The 20,061-nt window shown below is 40.3% G+C and overlaps 1 protein-coding gene across 1 annotated transcript in view; it reads left to right on the forward strand.

The window, feature by feature from the left end:
- Nucleotides 1-20,061, forward strand: part of DPP4 (dipeptidyl peptidase 4) — a 79,461-nt gene that overhangs the window by 26,191 nt on the left and 33,209 nt on the right. The window contains exons 9-16 of the mRNA XM_033112013.1: nt 2,472-2,632; nt 4,394-4,497; nt 12,629-12,764; nt 14,812-14,856; nt 16,959-17,066; nt 17,329-17,396; nt 18,340-18,393; nt 18,757-18,878. Coding sequence (XP_032967904.1) covers nt 2,472-2,632; nt 4,394-4,497; nt 12,629-12,764; nt 14,812-14,856; nt 16,959-17,066; nt 17,329-17,396; nt 18,340-18,393; nt 18,757-18,878 — 798 coding nt within the window. The remainder of the gene's footprint in view (nt 1-2,471; nt 2,633-4,393; nt 4,498-12,628; nt 12,765-14,811; nt 14,857-16,958; nt 17,067-17,328; nt 17,397-18,339; nt 18,394-18,756; nt 18,879-20,061) is intronic.

The raw sequence follows: 20,061 nt of genomic DNA on the forward strand, positions 1-20,061 counted from the left end.
TCAGTATCTCTGGTTTTACTTTGTCTTATTTCATGATTTTCTAATTGATTATTACTTTAGTTATCATGTCTTCTTTTTTATAATGAGACTACTTTATCTCCTAGTATGAAGTTAATATATGACATTCACTCTTGAATATGAATATAAGTTACCTAACCCAGAGCTCAAAATGAGTGCAAGTGTGAGCATGTATGAGAAGGGATAGAGAAAGAAATAGTTTGGGAAAATGGAGCACTCCTTACCCTCTTGAAGTAGTACTGTTGACAGTGCGGGGTGTGGGTAATTCAGTGCAGTTCACACTGAGTGCTAACCATCTGCGAGGTGCTGTGCCAGGTGCTAGGGACACAAATGCTACTGAACTGCTACTCTCAGGGCATTCAGACCAGAGAGGGAAACAAAGATGCCAACAAATAATTGTCATGGGGTGACTTAAATGCTCTATTCAGGGGAGGACTCTAAGTCCAGGGAACACGTAAGGAAGGTCAGAGTGGCGGGATGAAAGGCATCAGGGTATGGAGAGGGACGTTCAGAGTGTGGGCGGACGGGGTACCAACAACCGTGCTCACAGACAGCTTTGTATCAGGAAGGGCTGGAAATCTTTTCTTCCCTGTTTTCTCCATCCTCCGTACCCATGGTCCCTTCATTCTCAGGACTTTCAGTTTGACCAGAAGTAGTTTTATAATAATAGTTTTAATGATCATTGAGATGGAGAAATATGTTCTGTGTTCCAAATAACCACTACTGCAAAACATAGAACACTATGTGCTACCTGTACTTAAAGGAAATTTTAAAAACTACAACCTTGCTGTAATTGTATTCACTTTATGTAATTGCGTCTTGACCTTAGACTAGAACCAATGGATAGAAGACACAAGGAGTGACACATCAACTCCGTATATGAAGAAGTCCTTAGTGGGAAAACCCGTTGATTTGGAATTGCAAGGCCTGTGTTATAGTACTTGTCCCTCGTTCACTCAATCCTTCTCAGCCTTAGTTGCTTTCTCTGTAAAATGGGCTATGAATAGACTCACTCAGGGATCTTTGTGAAGACTAAATTAAATCAACGTTTTGTAAATTCTACATTGCTACATAAATGACATAAAGCAGTCAAAGGGGGATCAGGCTGCGTTAACAAGTACAAGGTTTTCTGTCACTAGAAGTTCAGAAATAAGGCAGGAAGGGGCAAGTAGAGCAAAAAACAGGGACTCACACCAAACAAGTCTGGATTCATTCTTGGTTCTTCCAATTACTGTCCATGTGACCCTGGGCAAATTACTTATTATCTTTAAGCTTACCCACCTTTCTTTGCTCGTGTGTACAATGAGTTATTGAGAGGATTAACTGAGATAATAGATGTCAGTTGCTTATCAATGACTGGTGCATGGTTAGCATTCATTACATGCCACCTACTCACCATGATTATTATTACATTGTATTATTGTCATAATTATTATTACGGTAATTAGTACTACTATTGTTATTATTACTGAAAAGAAGCACTTGGGAGAGATTTGTAAGGAAGCCTCAAGAATCAGAAAAGTGATTTCCTTTTCTAAGATTCAAATAGATGGTTTCCTTTTCTAAGATTCAAGTTTCTAAGCTTTTGTTTTTACCCTTACACTCACAGATAAACGTGAGATTTGTGGATTAAATCAGCATAAAGGACTAGGAGTCTCTCTCTGTCTAGTCTACTTGAATCTTCCATTCCCAGTTGGTAAAAGAGGTTCTGGCATTTTAAGAGCCAGAGGTTGGGAGTCCCAAGAGTAGACTTCGTAATATGTATAGGAAGGAGCTACCTTTGCTGGAGATTGAGAACGAGTTCAACAGTGTTATAGAAAGCAAGACCTTTCCTTTCGTTTGTATCACTCTTTGACCCTCTTTCCTCACCCATCAGTTTATACAGCCAAGGAGGATGTTAATCCAAGGGAGTCTTCAGTTTTAGGCTAGGCAAAGAAGGTATTTCTCAATAGGGGTCTCATGGAGCTCCTTGCCATTCTAAATCCATCCTTTCTACACCTTGTTTATGCCAACACTAGTAAACTCTGGGCACCATATTGATTTAATAGCATGGAGCCACACACCACCCACCTAATATGCTGGCATGTTGACTGTTAGAAAATTAGAAAGGAGAATCAGCCCCTTGTGTGAAATTTACTTTTAGTGTGTTTTATGGCATAAATTTAGAGGCTCATAAGATAAAGAAAAACATATAGAGCTTATATTAAATATTGTGTGCTAAAATATTCTATAACAGTCCAATGGGTTACTTATTTTTGCAATCCAGATCTATCCTTGAAGATTTTATTTTTATTCATTTGTATTACTCTGAATTTGGAAGCCCAGCAAATGCAAAGTGATTCATTAGTTGAACTCTACTGTAATTACTAAAGCTAATGAGAACAATATTTTGAATGCCAAAGCCAATTTATCAGCTACTTCTTGTAACAGAACAATTTATGTCTTTTTTTCAGAGGAAATCTTCAGTACCCACTCTGCTCTGTGGTGGTCTCCAACCGGCACTTTTTTAGCATATGCCCAATTTAACGACACCGAAGTCCCACCTATTGAATTCTCCCTCTACTTTGATGAGTCACTGCAGTACCCAAAGACTATACATATTCCATATCCAAAGGTCTGTGCTCCTATTCATATAGTGGTTCTGTGATTTGATGGAAAAGAATGGTTTCATTTAATCCTTTCCTGCTAATGAAAATATTGTCAGTCTCTCTTCAACAGCTTGCTGTGATTACTCTTGCTGAAGTCAACAGCATCTGGCAATTTTAAAGTATTTTTATTATCCCAGGAAAGAGTGTGATTTAAGGTTTTGTAATTTCTCCAAAAACTTTGAGGAATGACAAGCCGAAAAAGATGGGGAAAATGCTTTTGAAAGAGGTAGGGGAACTGAAAATGTTTGAATGGAGGAAAAGAGAGGCTATAATTGAATCACAAGCTCATCTCATTTGTAGAAGTTGGAATGTGCCCTAGATGAAGTTGAAAAGCTTGGTTATGTATCAGGTTGTATTACTAATTAACAGATACATGACTAGTTTTAGTGGTTCTATTATAGATTTGGCACTAACGTAAATTTCACACATTCTACATTTGGAATAATAGTGTCATGTCTTGGTTTTCAAGGCTGTTCTCCCGCTCCGGGATACATGTTTATGAAAATTGAAGAGCTTTCTTAAGCAGTGTAAGCTGAAGAAGAAGGGAGTTTAGCAAGGAACCACGATTCTTCACTAGTATAATAATAACGGCCACAGTATTGTCCATAGGACAATCTAATAATAGAGAGTTTTTTTGCAATAAGAAATTTGGAAAAGGGGATTTTCTTTGTTTGTTCTGTTTACCAACTCACTCAATTTGTTTTACGAAAAGCTGCCATTTTAGGAAGACGGGAACAGGGAAAGTTAAAAGAAAAAAAGAGATCACAGACTAAATATGGAGATATATTTTCAGTGAAATGTTATTTTTTGATGAGTGAAACTGGCAAAAAAACAAATTAACCATAAATTGTTCTTACTAAAAATATATTATTTCTAACTAATTTGTCAGTCAGAACTATGTGTATATATAAAAAGATTTTATAGATTTCTGTCATACTATTTATTGTAAAGTTCCAACATGGTAAACCCGAATTTGGAGTGAAATTGATGGCTTCCTAATTATCATTGTTGGCTCTTCGTTGAGGGAAACGAATTTTCTTTGTGGACTGTGTCTTTGACTGAACCAAACGAATTCTTCCTAGTGGTCAGCCAATAGACTTCTTGCCTTCTGGAGTCAGGGTATATTTGCAAAATAACAATTGGTTTCATGAAATGCATCCTTATTTGCATGAAGTATATAAAAATTATGAATATTTATTATTTAAACAGGAGTGTTTGGGGCCTTCAAGTCATAAATATATATATATATATATGTGTATATATTATATATATATATATATATATATATATATATATATGTTGCAGAAGTCAAATGTGACTTGTATTCATCTTTTGTTCAGTATATATTGAGTATTACAACTTTAATAGTTTTTCCCCTTTCTTAAAATGTGTGTACATTTTTTGACACCGTGTGTGTGTGTGTGTGTGTGTGTGTGTGTGTATTTCTGCCTGAATATGGAAAGGTTATATTTCATGATTCTCCCTTATGTTCGTTTTATCAATATTAAATTGTTTGATTATAAATGTCTGAGTATTGTAATTTTATAATATATATTAATTTAATCAATATAGACCATATAATTAATTTAATTAATTTAATGTTACATACTACACTATTAAATTGATTAACTACATGGCTATAATGAAGACAGTTTTGTACAGTTTTAACCTTGTGCAATGATATTATATTTTTGGTCAATACCAATTCCATGATTGTTTTTTCCTAGGCAGGAGCTATGAATCCAACTGTAAAGTTCTTTGTTGTAAATACGGACAATCTCACCAGTGCAGTTCCTAAACAAATCGTTGCTCCTGCTTCTATGTTAATAGGGTAAGACTCTTGACCCAAATGCGTGGGTCATTTCATAACTCCCAGGGAGAATGTTTTAAAAATGAACAGCAGAATCAGTGGTAACCTCCCATGGTTTCACCCAGGCTGGCAGTCATTCATTCTTGTGCTAAGCCACTCCTTGTTGAGCACACTTCCTGTCGCTGTGCTGGGCACAGTTGAGTGATGGAGTTGCACAATAAATAGAGCAGCCAAAGTCCCTCGTGTCATGGAACCTACACTCAAGGTGGGGAGGGCAGATAACCACCAGGGAAACAAATATAAAATGTCAGGTGGTGACAAATGTTGTCACCAGGGCAAAGCAGGGCAAAGGTGATGGTGATGCTGATGCTGATGGTGATGGTGATGGTGATGGTGGGGGATGGGTCAGGGGACATCTCTCTGAAGAGATGACCTGTGAGCAGTGATGTGAAGAAAGAAGGGGATCTAGCCACACAGATCGCTGGGGGTACCATCACTGGGCAGAGAAAGAGCAAATGCAAAGACCCTGCGGAGGGAATATGCTTGGTGCCTTAGAGGAGGACAGGATGCCTGGAGCATCTGAGGGAAGAGGAGAGTGATAGGAGTAAGGTCAGATCACATGAGGTTTTGCAGGTGTTTATAAGAAGTGGAGAAATTCAGGGAATCTGTGGATTAAATTTAAGGATCCTCATGTTGCTGATGTGCCTCAGGATGTGCTTAAATAATCCTTGGTGGCTTAAAATTCTGCATTGAGCACCCTCGGCCCCTTGTTATTTTCCCGTAAAGATAATCTCTGTATTGCGTGCAATTTAGAGCTATCAAGTTGCTCCCTATTCATTTATTTTATTTGTGTTGGTTTTGTTGTTACTGTTAAAGAATAACACATATTGAACACTCACTGTGTGCAAGACACAGGGTATTATCACGTGTTTTATCTTTTTAATCTTTAAAGTAACTCTCTCTTTCAAATAACTATTATCATATGCCTGTTTTACAGATAATAAAATGAGGCCTAGAGGTTAAGAAAATGACCAAGGAGGAGTCTGTATTCAAAGCTGCCTTTCTGACTTGAGAAAAAGGGCTGTGAGCACTGTGCTGGGTGTCTCCCATTGTGTGAATTCAGCTAGTGCCCTCAGATTCTAGAAGCTGTCATCAGAGCAATATGGAAGCACCACTTTCTCAGGATTGCATTTACTATTAACACATCAGGCATGCTGTAGGCTTTGCTCTGTGGTTATTAATTCATTTACTTGGATAGAAATATTTACATTAACATATTCATTCTAGGGGGAGATCACTTATCAGTAAATTTAAAACTATGGTTTTTTCCTGAGTTTGTCCAAGGTTATAAACATTTACCCAGAGGTTCTAAAATCTGATGTTTGGTCTCATGCAGCCCTCTCTTCAATCAACATTGATTGAACACCCACTATTTACACACACAAGCATCCTCAGTGAGCTGCCCTTCTAGGACTTATGATCCAGTAGAGGATATAAAGCACTTCTATAAACTCCTCCAAAAGCAAACGTGATAGAAGTATAAACAAAGGCTGGAGGCATTCTGAGGAGGCGGGGAATGGGTTTTTCATGACCCCAGGGATCAAAGAAAGCATCCTGAATAATGGACAGATTGAACAGATAGGATGATCACAGCAGGGCACAATGGGGAGGAAAAGCACTGAAGTGGAAGGAACTCGGGGCATGAGAAAACGCATGGCTGTCCAGGAAAGAGCAGCGGGGCCAGGTGTGACCTCTAGGTCGACCACTAATATCTGTGTGCAGGAAGGATGAGTCATGAGCTCCTGCTCTGAAAACTATTAGATCTAGAAAGGCCTTTAGATCTCACCAGTGATTGACAGACTTTTTGTAAGGACCCACAAATCTTTGTTCAAGTGAGATGTCACACAGAAGTGCAGAGCCAGAAAACACGTGGGGAACACTGCTCAGGTGGCAGGCCCCGTCCTTGTCCCCTTGCGTTTCCCCAGGAGTCTCGGGAGATTAGACAGAACCTGCAGGGACTCCAGAACACATTCAGAACACCACTATGAGACATAGAAGAGAGAGTTGAGGTGCACAGAGGTAAACTCATTTGCTCAAGATCACTCAGCAAGTTAGCATGGGAGCTGGGAATGAGACAGTGGCCAGCAGCTGCAGGACCGAATAATTGAATAATTGAGTTAAAATGTACTCAGTGTTTCCTATGGGTGGGGACTGTGCTTGGTGTCTGCTCAGGTATCATTTATTCCCCCGACACTCCCTATGGTGTCATTTTCACAACCATTTCACAGATGAAGAGACAGAGTCTTCCCCACTTAGGAATCACTTTCCCAGGTGCAGTTGTGAGTTGCTGAGCTCAAGAAACTTACACAGTTCTAAAGACTTATTGTTCATCCTATATGAATGCATCGTTACGTCTTTGTGCTTTGTAGTTCTTCACACATGTCTCCCTCACCGGGGATATTTTGTGTAGAATGTATTTTACCAAAGAATTGTTCTCAGAAATGCCACAGGAATACGTTGTACAGGAAACTGCAAATCCAGCTCTGGTCTCAGTTAACACCAGTAAGGACCCAGCTTTTTTACAACCAGGCTCGAGGTCCATTTTGGGGGAAATCATTCTAACACCTGGTGGTGCTCCACTTCCTGGCCTCAGACAAATATCCTGCAAGACCAAATCAATCCTGGCACGTTCTGCCTCTTAGTCAACTGCCCAGCAGCCTCTGGAGTGTTACCTAGTAATTTGCTATTCCTGGAGCGGGAGGCCCTGCTCGGCTCAGCACGATTCTTCCTGCCCCTGCCCATGCGCCCATCACTAATTTTCCCATTAGGTCATGACCTCCCACCACAGAGCTTCCAGCAGGTGAAACCCTACAGGAGGATGAAGCTGCATTGCGGTTTGTTAGGCATGGGCTCCTCTGATAACAAGTGAGAAGGGCATCCAGGTCCCCGCCAGTGGCCCGATCCTGAACCTGAATCCGGTGAGCCTCCCGGCTGCCCTCACTGACTCAGAGCTCAAGTTGGTTCGATTTCTGAAGCTGTTTGTTTGTATTGGCTACACATACTGGGAATTTGAGAGTTCAAAACATTTGGGAGAAAACAACATAGAATGCAAAATCGTAAACCTCCTAACTGCTTTGTTTAGAGCACTGCTTCACATTGCTGGATTGAAGTAAGACATGCTCCCCAGGTAGGGGGTCAATCTTACAATAATATCGCCAGAGACTAGCAGGGTGCCTGGGACATGGCAACTGTCCAATCGATATTTACAGAATAAATGGACAAAGTTGAGGAATGGATGGAGAGATGACTTTGGGTGTATGAAATAGGAGTTTATATAGCCAGCACCAAAGATGGTCTTCAAAATGACCTTGCATAGCAATCCCTGTTTTCTGTCTTCTCCCAGCCATTTGTAAATTCTGTGGCCTAAAGGGGGAGGGTTGGGGAGGGTGAGTTCTACTGAGGTGACCCTACATGACATCTGCTTAATGGCTTCGGGGGCCCATCACACCCAGCTCATGATCTGTCCTTCCCTGATCTGTGCTGTCTCCTCTGAACAGTTGATGACCCTTGGTCTATAAAGAAGGGACATCAGGATATGGGATTGTCACACAGGAGATTAAATGAACTGGACTGAAGTACCCTGGAAGCCAGTGACACCTGCAAGAAAGGAGCCAGATTAGGAGCTCACATGCTAGAGTACTGATCCCTCAGATCTGTTCCGTGTCACCCCACCCATTCCTCTCCTCAGCGATCTGTCAGCGGCCCCGGGAGGGTTGGCATCCCTATCAGTGCAGAGGGTGGCATGGAGCCCGAGGCCAGCACTGGCAGAACGCCCGCTTCTTTGGGTGATTCACTGAATTAATCACTCCGCCGTCTGCACTAGCTCTTAGTAGCAGTTTTCTCTCCAATATTCTTTCTAGTTAGTAATGACTACCTTATTGTAAGTATCCTTAATATACCAAAAGAAACATTTATACAAATTAGGGGAATTAATGTCACTCAACAAACATTTATTAAGTGCCTACTGTTTGCAAGGTAACAGTCACTTTACAAAGGGATTCCCTGTAGTATGACTAAAAAGCGAGTCTCTCAATGCATTTAAATAGGATTTGCTTTATAAATTTCAATTCTTCAGTTTACACACCCTCTCTAGGAATAAACAGATTTCATACAGTGAGGAATTTTATCCTGAAAAGAAGCAAGAGGGTGGACCTAGCAATGTTTACCAGAGGGATGTGTAGAGGTTCTATAGGGAAGCAGAAAATCTGAAGCCAACTGCTCGGTTTGAATCTTGGCTCCAACAGTTTCTAGTACGTGACTTTGGGCGAGTTACTTAATTTATCTGCACTGCCATTTTTTTTGTCTGCAAAACGTGAACTCTAACTTTCCTACCACATATGGTGGTCATGAGTTTTATGTCAAGCACTGAGAACAGTTCCTGGCACGTGTAGGAGATTCCAAATAGGTGTGACCTATTATTATTAAATTACTGCATTGCTTTAGTATTAAAATCAACCATATTCCCCTGGGACAGACCCCTTCCAGAAGTTAGAAGAGCTTGTTTAATCACTATGTCTAACCTGGGATAGGTAGTCACTGTCTCAAGGGAAGGTCAGGCTGCCTGTACAGTTACTCTTCTACCCCTCCCCCAACCATTACATAGCTAACGTCTACTCAACAGTTGCCTGTTTCACAGAATGAAGTCAGCGTGTAGTGCAAAGTATAGTTGATAATCCTGCTTGTTGGGTTTTTCTGGTTTTAAATGGGGATTTAAACCTTCCAGTAAAAGGTACAATGGACCCATTGGTTTCCTTCCTTATCTTTTTCATGACTCATTTAATCTGTCCTGGCATGATCTCAGCTCAGGGCTGGGATATGCACCCTCCTTCTGTCTCCCCCTAATTCCCAATCCCAAATAGAAACTGTGATTGAAGAGAAGTATGTATATGCAAGAATTCAATATTTATTGTCCGCTATGCTGGTGAACCATCTTATTGGGCACTCACAGGGTACAGAGTACACCTTGGGCTATAGAGGATACAAGTCCATGAAGCTCTGATCGAGAAATAGGCAGAGGGATGGGCAGAGAAGATGCCAGATGCATGTAAGCTTTCTGGCAAACTTCCCAAATTCCATTACTCAATGTTTTCAAATGGGAAAAAGTTACTTTTCTATGGCTGATTTCTGAAACTGAAAGCATCATTTATGGCTGTTGGTAGATATAGCACTCAGCACCAGGTGACCCATTGATCATGTGTAAAGGTTTTCTACCCCCCTCAACTGTCCCATCCCACTACCAGGTTACCTGAGAAAAGGGGAAGTTCTTTTGCGAGGTTCTTAATGGATGCTCCCAATAGATGTATGTGTGGGTGCGGAGGTACTTTATTTTTCCCCTAGAGAGAGGTACATAATTTTCATCAGATTTATGAAGCGTTTTTTTACCTAAAATAATAATAACTACTGGTGTAGAGCAGAAATTAGCACACTGGTGACCCCTAAGCAAATACTTATCCCCACCCTCCAACCCCCAGATTATCTTGCATAATCTGCAAGTATGAATGGTTTTCACATTTTTTGAATGTTTGGGAAGAAAAATCAAAAGAAGAATCACACTTTATGCCATGTGAAAATTATATGAACTTCAAATCTCAGCATTTCATTGGAACCCAGCTGCACTCATTCGCTTACTTATTGTCTCAGGCTGTTTGTGCTGCAAAGGCAGAGTTGAGTAGTTGTGACAGAGAGAATGTGGCTCTCAAAGCTTAAAATATTTACCCTCTAGTACTTTACTGCGAATTTTTCTGACCCCCTGGTCTAGACAATTAACTTCAAGAAGTTTCATGTTCTGCCTTGCATTTCATTCTTGCATTCCCTTTGCAAGTATTTATTACCTATCTGATTTATTTGCCTTTCTATTTTCTCATTTAATGCTTCTGTATTGGGCATAATGCAGAAGAGTTAAACTAGATGGAGCACCCTTGCTCCTGGGCATGAAAAGAAGCTTTCCCACTCTCAGATCCTGTGGTGGCTGGCACCTCTTGATAAGCGCCATAAGACTGATGAGAGTGGTGCAGAAGGAGGGGTGCTTCCAAGAGAGCATCATGGATGGGGGTATCTGAGCAAGACCTAAAGGAGTTAGAGCATGGTAGCCCTTTCCAACTGAAAGACAGGTAGAACAAAGCCGGACAGCTGGGAAACCTCAGAGGGTGTTCATGGAATACCAGCCGTGCAGACTAGGTAAGCAAGAGAAAGGACTAGAGCAGAGAGGAGTCTTTGCTTGTGGGAAAGTGGTGCTTTGCTGCTAGGTGAAGGGGTTTAGTCTTCTTTTGGTGTCTACCACCTGTAGTGGGGACAGCCTGGAGGCCCAGGTACCCTGGGTGTATGAACACATTAAGTATCTCTAGCTATAAAAGGGAGATAGTGAAATGGTGAGGGGTTTAACGCACTTTATCCAGCACCTGATCCATCCTCAGTGCTCAATAAGCATTTCTTGTTTGATTTAGTGTCCGTGAAGAGAGTGGAGCTAGGAAGTGATCTGTTGACTTCTGAGGAAGGACAGAGCTATTTAGGCCCACAAAGAACAGGATAGGATTTTTTCCTTTCTTTAATTCTGCAAGCTACAGAATTTTAGTGAGTGCCTGTTTTGTGCCAGGTATTCTGCTAGGCCTTGGGGTTTCCTGTGAACAAGATAGCTTTGTCCCTGCCTCAGAGACCTTGCAGTCAAGTAAGGAAAGCAAAGTGACAAGAGGAGGAACAGGCACAGCCTGTGTGGGAAAGGGCAAGAGAGTGTTTTGGAGCATTTGGGCTGGTGGGAAGGAGGGAATACAAACATAGAGCCAGGCTGCAAAATGGGGGAAGAAGAGATTCCTTTGTAATCCTTCTGATGAAAGGAAGCAAGACTTTGATCAGACAGTGGATAAGAGTGATTTAAGAATAGTCGTACAAAAATCATTCCATGCATCTCACTACAAATCAAAATATAATTCCAAAAATTTTTAAAGTTATGTGTAGGCAGAGGGTGCACTGCTAGAGATATCTCTATTTGTACAAATTTATGTTAAAATACCAAAGGGTGTCTTAATTTCTTCAACATGATTCATGTTTTGACTCTTGAGAAAAGTTTTTTTACGATATAATTATCTGATTTTCAGAATGTGTAGAGATGTGAGTCAATTTTTTCCCCTTTGAAAATAAAGTTGAAAAAAGGGTCAGTTGTAGTTTTAACCGAATAAGAAGAATTTTCTAGAGAAGCACGTCAAATTACCAGAAAATACCTGAATCTCAGCCAGTGTCCCTAGCATTACAGTAATGTTCCCATAAGATAGCAGAAAAGAGATGGGAAAATGTCACTGTGGACTCCCTGGCACCACCAAAGACCAAGTTGAGGACTTGAAAAATCCTGGTGTTAATCACGTATGCTACACCCCTGTATGATGTTAGTTGCTTTTTTTCCCGTCAGATTTATTTTAATTTCCATTTGAAAGTAAATTACACTTTAAGCTTTAAGAAAAGGTAAAATATTATGGTGTCAATGTAAGGACGTCCAAACCTGCAGAGAATTTTTATAAAAATTTATTTGAGCCAAATAGATGATATGCCTGGAAGCAAGATCTCAACCGACTGAGAAAAAAATGCTTCAGACAATTGCTGTTTGCTGCTCTTTTTATGCATTTGGGTTAAGGAGGGAATGTATGGAAGATTGCATGAAGGTGGGAGAAGGCAAGGCGGGGATAGGATTACAACATAGCTAGCAAGATTGTGTGCTCTCTTGAGAGTGGTTTGCTTGTGAGGGGTCTGAAAAGAGGCATTTCAAAGGTGTGTCAACCCAGATGCACAGAAATAATGGACAGGGCTTGCTTTTAAGGCAAAGGTAAACCTTTTCTAAAGAAGTTATATGCCTGGGGCATAACCACCCACCATGACCTGTCCAGCTGGGAATGTGTGATCAGATCACCTTATGAAGTGACTTTCCATAGAGCCCCCTAAATGCTTTCAACAACCATGTAAAATTTTATCCCCATTAAGGTTCATTTCATTGAGTGAAATGTCTATTTATATCAAGATCTGGAAATAATTAATTAAATAATAATAATAATAATAATAATAATAATAATAATAATAAATCTCTCCTCCCTTCCTTCCTTCCTTCCAGGGATCACTACTTGTGTGATGTGACATGGGTAACCAAAGAAAGGATTTCTTTGCAATGGCTCCGGAGAATTCAGAACTATTCAGTCATGGATATTTGTGACTATGATGAGTTTAATGACGGATGGACTTGTTTAGTGGTAAGGTTGAATGGGATGTTCTGCTTCTACATGTCATCATCGAAGGGCTGTTTGAAAACAAGGAGAGAATGAGTGGTTGGGAATCAGGCAATGAAGTTTGAGTTTTTATTCTTTCTCTTTGTCTGACCCTGAGGCATAGGGGCCAGTCTTGACTAACTTTTAAATAACCTGCTACCTGGTGGGCCTTTTGTTTCACCTTCACTCACTAGTCATACTGTTTTGGTTATGGATACTATCACTTGGGAAGGGGGGTGATCAGAAACCCAGAAGATAGAATTTGATGTCAAAAATGAAAACTCCAAGAGAGCCAGGGGCTTCAAGATTAATGATGTGTGTTTCAATAGAGAAAATACAGGAAATGGGGAATGACTGGCTGAGTACATGTGAAACAAAACAAACATCAAGAGGCTACAAGTCTATTACGGTACTGTGACTATCTTTAAGCAGTAAACAGCTTTAGAATATAAATAGAGTAACTACTAGTCTGAGAGGTGGCAACAGTGAAGGAAATGCAAATGTTACATCAACTTTGAGGTACTGGGGGTGTTTCCAGCCAAGAGACCACAAGGTCCAGCCAGGATGGTGGATCAGAATTAAAGCCCCTTTGGAAGCCAATCCCTTCAGGAGGGGTAGAGCCTGGTGGAGATTTGCTGGCATATGTCAGAGACACCTCCACAAACTGCTTTTCTAGTAATGGGTCCTACGTACTTCCACTTGTTGCTCCCATCTCGATTGGGCACCAGGAAGGTTCTCACTTCAAAAAGTTTGGGCACCTTGTATCTTGATTCATTCATTTCTTTAAGCAACAAACATTGAATACATATTATGTTCCAAGCTCTATGCTAAGCTCTGGATTTTTTTTTTTAATTATATAGCATGCCTTTTCCCAAAATGTTTATGTTCTAGTATGGAATGCAATTATGAAAATCAATAATAATAGTTACCATTTTGAACACTCATAGTAGCCACATACTGTGGAGAATGAGGTTCAATAATGTTAGGGAGCTCGTTTAGCTCCCATGACAACCAGAATGCAAATTGCCATAGCCAAGCTCTGCTTCCTGCCAATTAAACCATCCTAAGTTCAGGGTATTGAGCCTTAAAAAGGTATAAGCAAGTATTAGAAATGTAGAGCAAATGAAAATGATCAACTCAACTGAGAGCAGACACAGTGGGATGGGAGACGATGTGGGAGAGACCTGGAGCCATCTGGCATAAATTTCCAAATGCTGAGCAGATAAGAACATAGGGACCCTGTGTGCAGAGGCTGCGCAAAGGTGTCTAGTGTGAATACCTTGAAGCATGCAGGGCCTAGGGGTACATAGGACTAGGCGGGGGGGAGTGGGATAATGGTGACAACTGAGGTTAGAGACATAGACTCAGAGTCAGGTGCTATTCTGAGGAGTTTGGGCTTGTCTTATAAGATATGGGGAGCTTTTCATGGTTTTAAATAGGAGAGAATCATGAGATAGAGTTGCCAAATGAGGTTGGCTGGGGTTGAGCAGGGTGGAGAGCTGATTGGAAAGAGAGAAGAGCAGCAGGGTCTCTAACCAGATCAAGCAATGGACCAAGGGAAGTCAGACTGGACATGAACGATGGCAATAGTGGTAGAGAAAGATAAGAGAAGTTAAAGAACTAGATCACAGGGGCTAAAGTGGGTGATTGAAAAGAGTAGGAGTCTAGAATGATTCCCAGGTCTCTGGCTTGGGTGAATTGGTGCCACTAACCAGGAGAAGAATGAAGAAGTTAAGAACAAGTTCATGGGAGTGGAGGAAAGATAACATTATCTTCAGCAGTGTGCATGCATTGAAATGCTGGTAGACTCCCAGGTCAGCATGTGGGTTTGGACCCAGGACAGAGCTCTAGGAAAGAGAGGTAAATGATGTGATTATGTAAAAATACTAACATAGATATAAATATACGAATAGAGAAAGTTTTCAATTATTTTATTATAAGTGCAATTTTACTTATATTACCACAAAGTGAGGCTAAAGAATTGAATTCATATCTCACTTCTCTTTGAAACACTGTCTTTTTCTCTCCATAGGGACGACAACACATTGAAATGAGTACTACTGGCTGGGTTGGAAGAGTAAGTGTTTAAGAGTTATGGGTTTTTCTGTAGTATGGATCAGATACTCAGAGCTCTTTAATATGTAGCTACACCAAAAAAGGGCCTGATGTTATTTGTTAATAACAGAGATATTAGTTGACCTATTCTTCAAAATATTTAAATTATCCTTTAGAGATACATTTTCACAGAGAATATATAGCATACTCAGTTGGAAAAAAAGTAAAGGGACAAGTAGAAAATCAAGGAAGTGCAGACAAAACAGAAGACAGCCTCTAGGCATATTGTAGCTCCCAGTAAGTTAGTTAAAAACTACCGTTGCTGAAAGGCGGCCAAAAGGCTGACTGTACTCATTGACCTCATATTTGCGGTTATGCGCTCAGAGGCAGAAAACACAATTTCCATCACAGCCTGTAGAAATGCATAAGGAGCTGTGACTATGGTACATCCAGCAGAAATTCAGTGGCATACACACCACACCTACTATGCATCTTTCTTTGGAGGAAATAATACTCATATGGGTTCACACTTTGATAGGTCCCAGATGTGGAGGTGTGTCCAGGAAATCACGGTGACCCTCAGAGACTTTCATGCTTCTCACTCCCACCTAGCTATGCCTTGGGCAGAATCACTGACCCCATTGCACTAAAACCATGCAACGAAGCAAGTTGATGAAGGAACTCCAGCCATCGTGGCGCCTCATGTGGAAGATGAAGACTGAATCTCACCGAATTTTTATGGCCACTTCTATTCAGCCCCTTTTAAGAGAGAATCAAAGTGAGACAAAATATGTCAAGATTTCACGTCTCCAGGGGTAGTGATCTGAGGCCCCTTGGTCTAGGAACATGGCCCCTTCCAGTTGGGGTGGGAGCTCCAATAGCATTCACACATCCCTTTTCTTCAGGCATTGATTGGGCAGAGGGGAGAGGTTTGCCAACATGAAAAGTGGTTTCCTCCGTGGCAAGAGACATGCTACACTTCCTCACGACTCTTTGAAAAAAATATGTTTTTTCCTCTCTGTGTTTAACCAGACAGATGCCACTTTTCACACATTTCTACTCGGCACAACTCCATCCAGGGGAAACAGGGAAATGTATTAAAAAGATAAGGCTGTGAACACAGGTCTGGAGAGGGGAATGTGATTCAGAGCTCTGTAATGAGAGCACCAAGTGTGCTGCACGCCTCAGCTGGCTCCATAAAGGAATTCGCTTTGAATCACTACATAGAACAGGGAAGCATTTTTCTTCGTTCCCCAAATGGAAGCTGATGAGATAAGAAACATCGAGGGTGAAGTGAACCAACAATTTTAAAAGACCATCTCCTCCCTGCTCTCAAATGTAGTAAGGAAATGGGTTATAAAGTGACATATTCCTTTCAGGCTGGGGTAGATACTCTTCTGCTTAACGTACATTATGTTCTGAGAATTATCTTTTATCAAACCGTAAAAAATGGAAATTCCGTTCTACATTTCCATACAACTATTTTTTTTGTAAACGGTTGATCCTATTTAGCAAAATGAAACGATTTATAATAAAATGATAACAATATGAAGAATGTTTCTGTACTGAAATACATGGCATATTCCGTGTGGTGTCTAGACCAGACATGGTTAAAGACTTTGTAAGTCTGATTTTCAAAAAGTGATATGTCTGAAAGACAGGGAGAAAAATGTCCCTCAAATTACAAACCACATCTAACCTAAAACAGTCAAAAATAATATTAGTCTGTTGCAAGAAAGCACATTTGTGACACCGAGGAAACTAAATTCTTGAAACTGAAAAGCTAATGCTAATTTTTGCACACTTATAGTCAGAAGTCATAGAGTTATCCTCCAAAGAGAGCTGTCTAAGAATAGCAGTATCCACTGCAATGTGTTGAGTATCCTTTGCAAAGTAAGCCCCTTTATGTTCATTCTCTCATTTACTCTTCACACAAAGATTCCCTAGGAGTTAGATCTTTTTGTCTGCCTTTTCTAGAAGGAGAATTTTCTTTTCAGACACTCTGGTTTCATTTGTCAAGTAAATGAAGCATGGGTGTTGGGAGGACTTTCTAAAACTAACATTGGTACCGAGATGAAACTAAAGTGCTTTAATGTGTTTTTTTTCTTTTCTATTATTTTCTAGTTTAAGCCTTCAAAACCTCATTTTACCTCTGATGGGAAAAGCTTCTACAAAATCATCAGCAATAAAGAGGGCTACAAACACATTTGTTTTTTCCAAGTAGATACAGAAGTGAGTATTCTCACATAATTTATTTCAGGTTGCTCTCCTCTTTATGAAACTAACTAGAAGTGGAAGTCATTTGGTAAAGTCGACCAGTGTGTTCAAATAGTCAGATTAATTCAAATTCCTCTGGGGGTATCTGGAGTAAAGTGAATGGCATGGGGAGACCCAAGAAAAAGACATGAGATAATCTGAATTCCTGATATGTGATTTAATCCTCCACTTAACTTTGACTAGAGAATCTAATCAACCTCTCTTTTAATCCCATCAGAATTGCACATTTATTACAAAAGGAGCCTGGGAAGTCATCAGTATAGCAGCTCTTACCAGTGATTACCTGTGAGTGCTCTAATAATTGATACCATGTTAACGTGCTTGTCGTAATAACACCCTCTTTGCCCAGAAATGGGGGGAAATCTCCTACAAATAAAGAGTAGTCTGTTTGGAATGTGTTCAGTACACTTTTTTTATTTTTAACATACGGAAGCCTTAATGATTTTCACATATGCTTAGCAGATTTGATACCCTGCCACCAAGCAGCAGTACCTCTTGCTCTTACCTGCTTTATAGCAGAAGAGCTGTAGCCTTTTTCTTAACCATCCTGGAATACTGAACTAGCACTCAGGGGCATTTTGTTTAATTTCAGCCGGCACTGAATTTTTGGAAGGCTCGGAGAGGCTATTTTATCTGTCCTTGTCTCAGCCTTACTCTTCGGAAAATGGAAAGCTTTGCAGGGGCTGTCAACTGCCATGCAGGGGTTGGTGGGAAAGGGAGTGTTAAATTTCATTAGAATCTTAAGCACATTTACAATGTTTTTATTGGTCTCCCCTGGAAGACGTTTGCCACCACCCAGAGCAGGTTTTGAAGGTTCTCTTTAAAAGTGGTTTCTGCCACTCTTAGGAAGATGGGCTACTGCCACCAGAAGTTTGTGTTACAGATCAGAAAATATGGAAATCCACAGAGAGAAATGGGGTCTTAACTTCAGACTAGTTGTCCCGTCATAGTTTTCTTACAAAAGACTTCTTTTGAGTTTTTACTTGTCATGTAAATTAAGGGAGCATTCAGATCTTTTAGTCTATTAAATAAAAAGAATCCCCTATTTAGAGATGATGGGGGAAATGGTTTCTGGGTATAAGGGTATGGGGAACAGTGATAAAAGAAGGGCACGCACTAATGCACACGCGTTTGCATGATCACTGATGCTTGGTGTTGAGTAAATGGAGTGTACTTGACTTTTCTTAAAAAACATAATTAATGTATATTTCATTTGTTTTCTTCCCAGATACTACATTAGTAATGAATATAAAGGCATGCCAGGAGGAAGAAATCTTTATAAGTAAGGGCACTATCGAGTTGTTGACTTGAGTCTTTTTAGCTGATGAATAATTTCTGGACTCTGTTTTTTCCTTGTCCTAACTCATATATTAAACTGAAATTGCTCTCAAATGCTTTTATTCCATTACAAATCAATCTGCATGTCAACAAAAACAATGACTTTATTAGATGTTTTGTAATATTTTCAAATAATCGAAGGTTTGAAGTTATTATGAATTAATTTGTGTGCTTATCCCACTTTAAAAGGTTTTTAAGGATTGCTTTGGCATTCTGATATTTTTGAAACTACAATATAGCATTATTCAACTCCTTTCTTTCGTTGGTCCTTTAATCAAGCACTTAATCTCTACCACTGGTTTTACAGAATCCAACTTACTGACTACACAAAAGTGACATGTCTTAGTTGTGAGCTGAATCCAAAAGAGTGTCAGTACTATTCTGCATCGTTCAGTAAAGAGGCGAAGTACTATCAACTGATATGCTCAGGTAAGGACAGGGAGGCAGAGCAGCGGCGCTGGGGACCCAGAGTGCTCATCCGCAGCAGTGCCCTGCATCCCCTCAGCTTTCACGCTTTCCCTTCCCTTCCACTCCCCGGCTGATGGTCCCTCCTCTCTCTCAACAACCTTCTTACCACCCTCCTGGCTCAGTGTCTTCATGCCTGAAGTCTCTCTGTCTGTGTCTAGTTTAGGAAACACTCTTTCTGCCCTGCTCAATTCTCTCCTTTTGAATCTGAGGAGTTCTTGAAATCATGTACGTTCTCTTCTCTTCACTCACATTTAAGTGGTGAGTTAATCACCCTTCCTTCCTATTTCAACCAAGAAGCTTGCTTTAGACTGAAAACACTCACCCCCCCAGAGCTTATGTATCTTTATCCACACACATAGTGCGGGTTTTTAAATTATTATTTTATGCACTTGCCCCTGTACATGAGCAAACGGATGTGGGCGGTGCCTGCCCCTCAATATGCTTACAGCGCTAACTTCTATTGCTATTGTTATTACCGTTTTCTTTATTATAAATGAAGAAACCTGGACAAGACGAGGCAAGGTGATGTCCACAGATCACACAGCAATAAAGGCACAACAGGATTCACACACAGGACTGGGCCTCCCCAGCCCTTCATTAAGCACTGTGCTAGACTAGTTCTCAAAATGACAGAAAGAATCTGGATATTTTGAACAGAACTGTCCAAAAAGAGGTCTCCAAACCAGTTATTTGAATCTTTCTTTACTGTTATATTTTTCTTTATGATTCTTTACTGTGGCTGTTTTCAGTCACCATTTCTTGGGCATGTGTTTTAATACTAGGCACTGTGCTAAAAGTTTTACATTCATGATCTCGTATGATCCTTAAGGAAACCCAATAATATCGATATTCTCATCCTCATTTTATATGTGAGGAGAGGGAAGCACAGATATGTTGTCCTAAGACACACAGCAGGTAAGCCAGATTCAAACCCAGGTCTGTATAATGCCTCTGCTTTTGTTCCGATCAAGTGTAAAAATTACTATTATTATCTAAACGCATCAAAATTAAAAAGCTTTTCTATACATCACCTCCCACTCTGCAATTCCACAGGTGGGATAGTGAAGATGTGTGCAGATGAGAAAAAACACTTATGTATGCCAGAAAGGAATCGCTTATCCAAGTGAAGCACTCTGCAGTTGTG

This window comes from Rhinolophus ferrumequinum, chromosome 8 (assembly GCF_004115265.2).
Source record: "Rhinolophus ferrumequinum isolate MPI-CBG mRhiFer1 chromosome 8, mRhiFer1_v1.p, whole genome shotgun sequence".
In the NCBI taxonomy this organism is placed as follows: Eukaryota; Metazoa; Chordata; class Mammalia; order Chiroptera; family Rhinolophidae; genus Rhinolophus; species Rhinolophus ferrumequinum.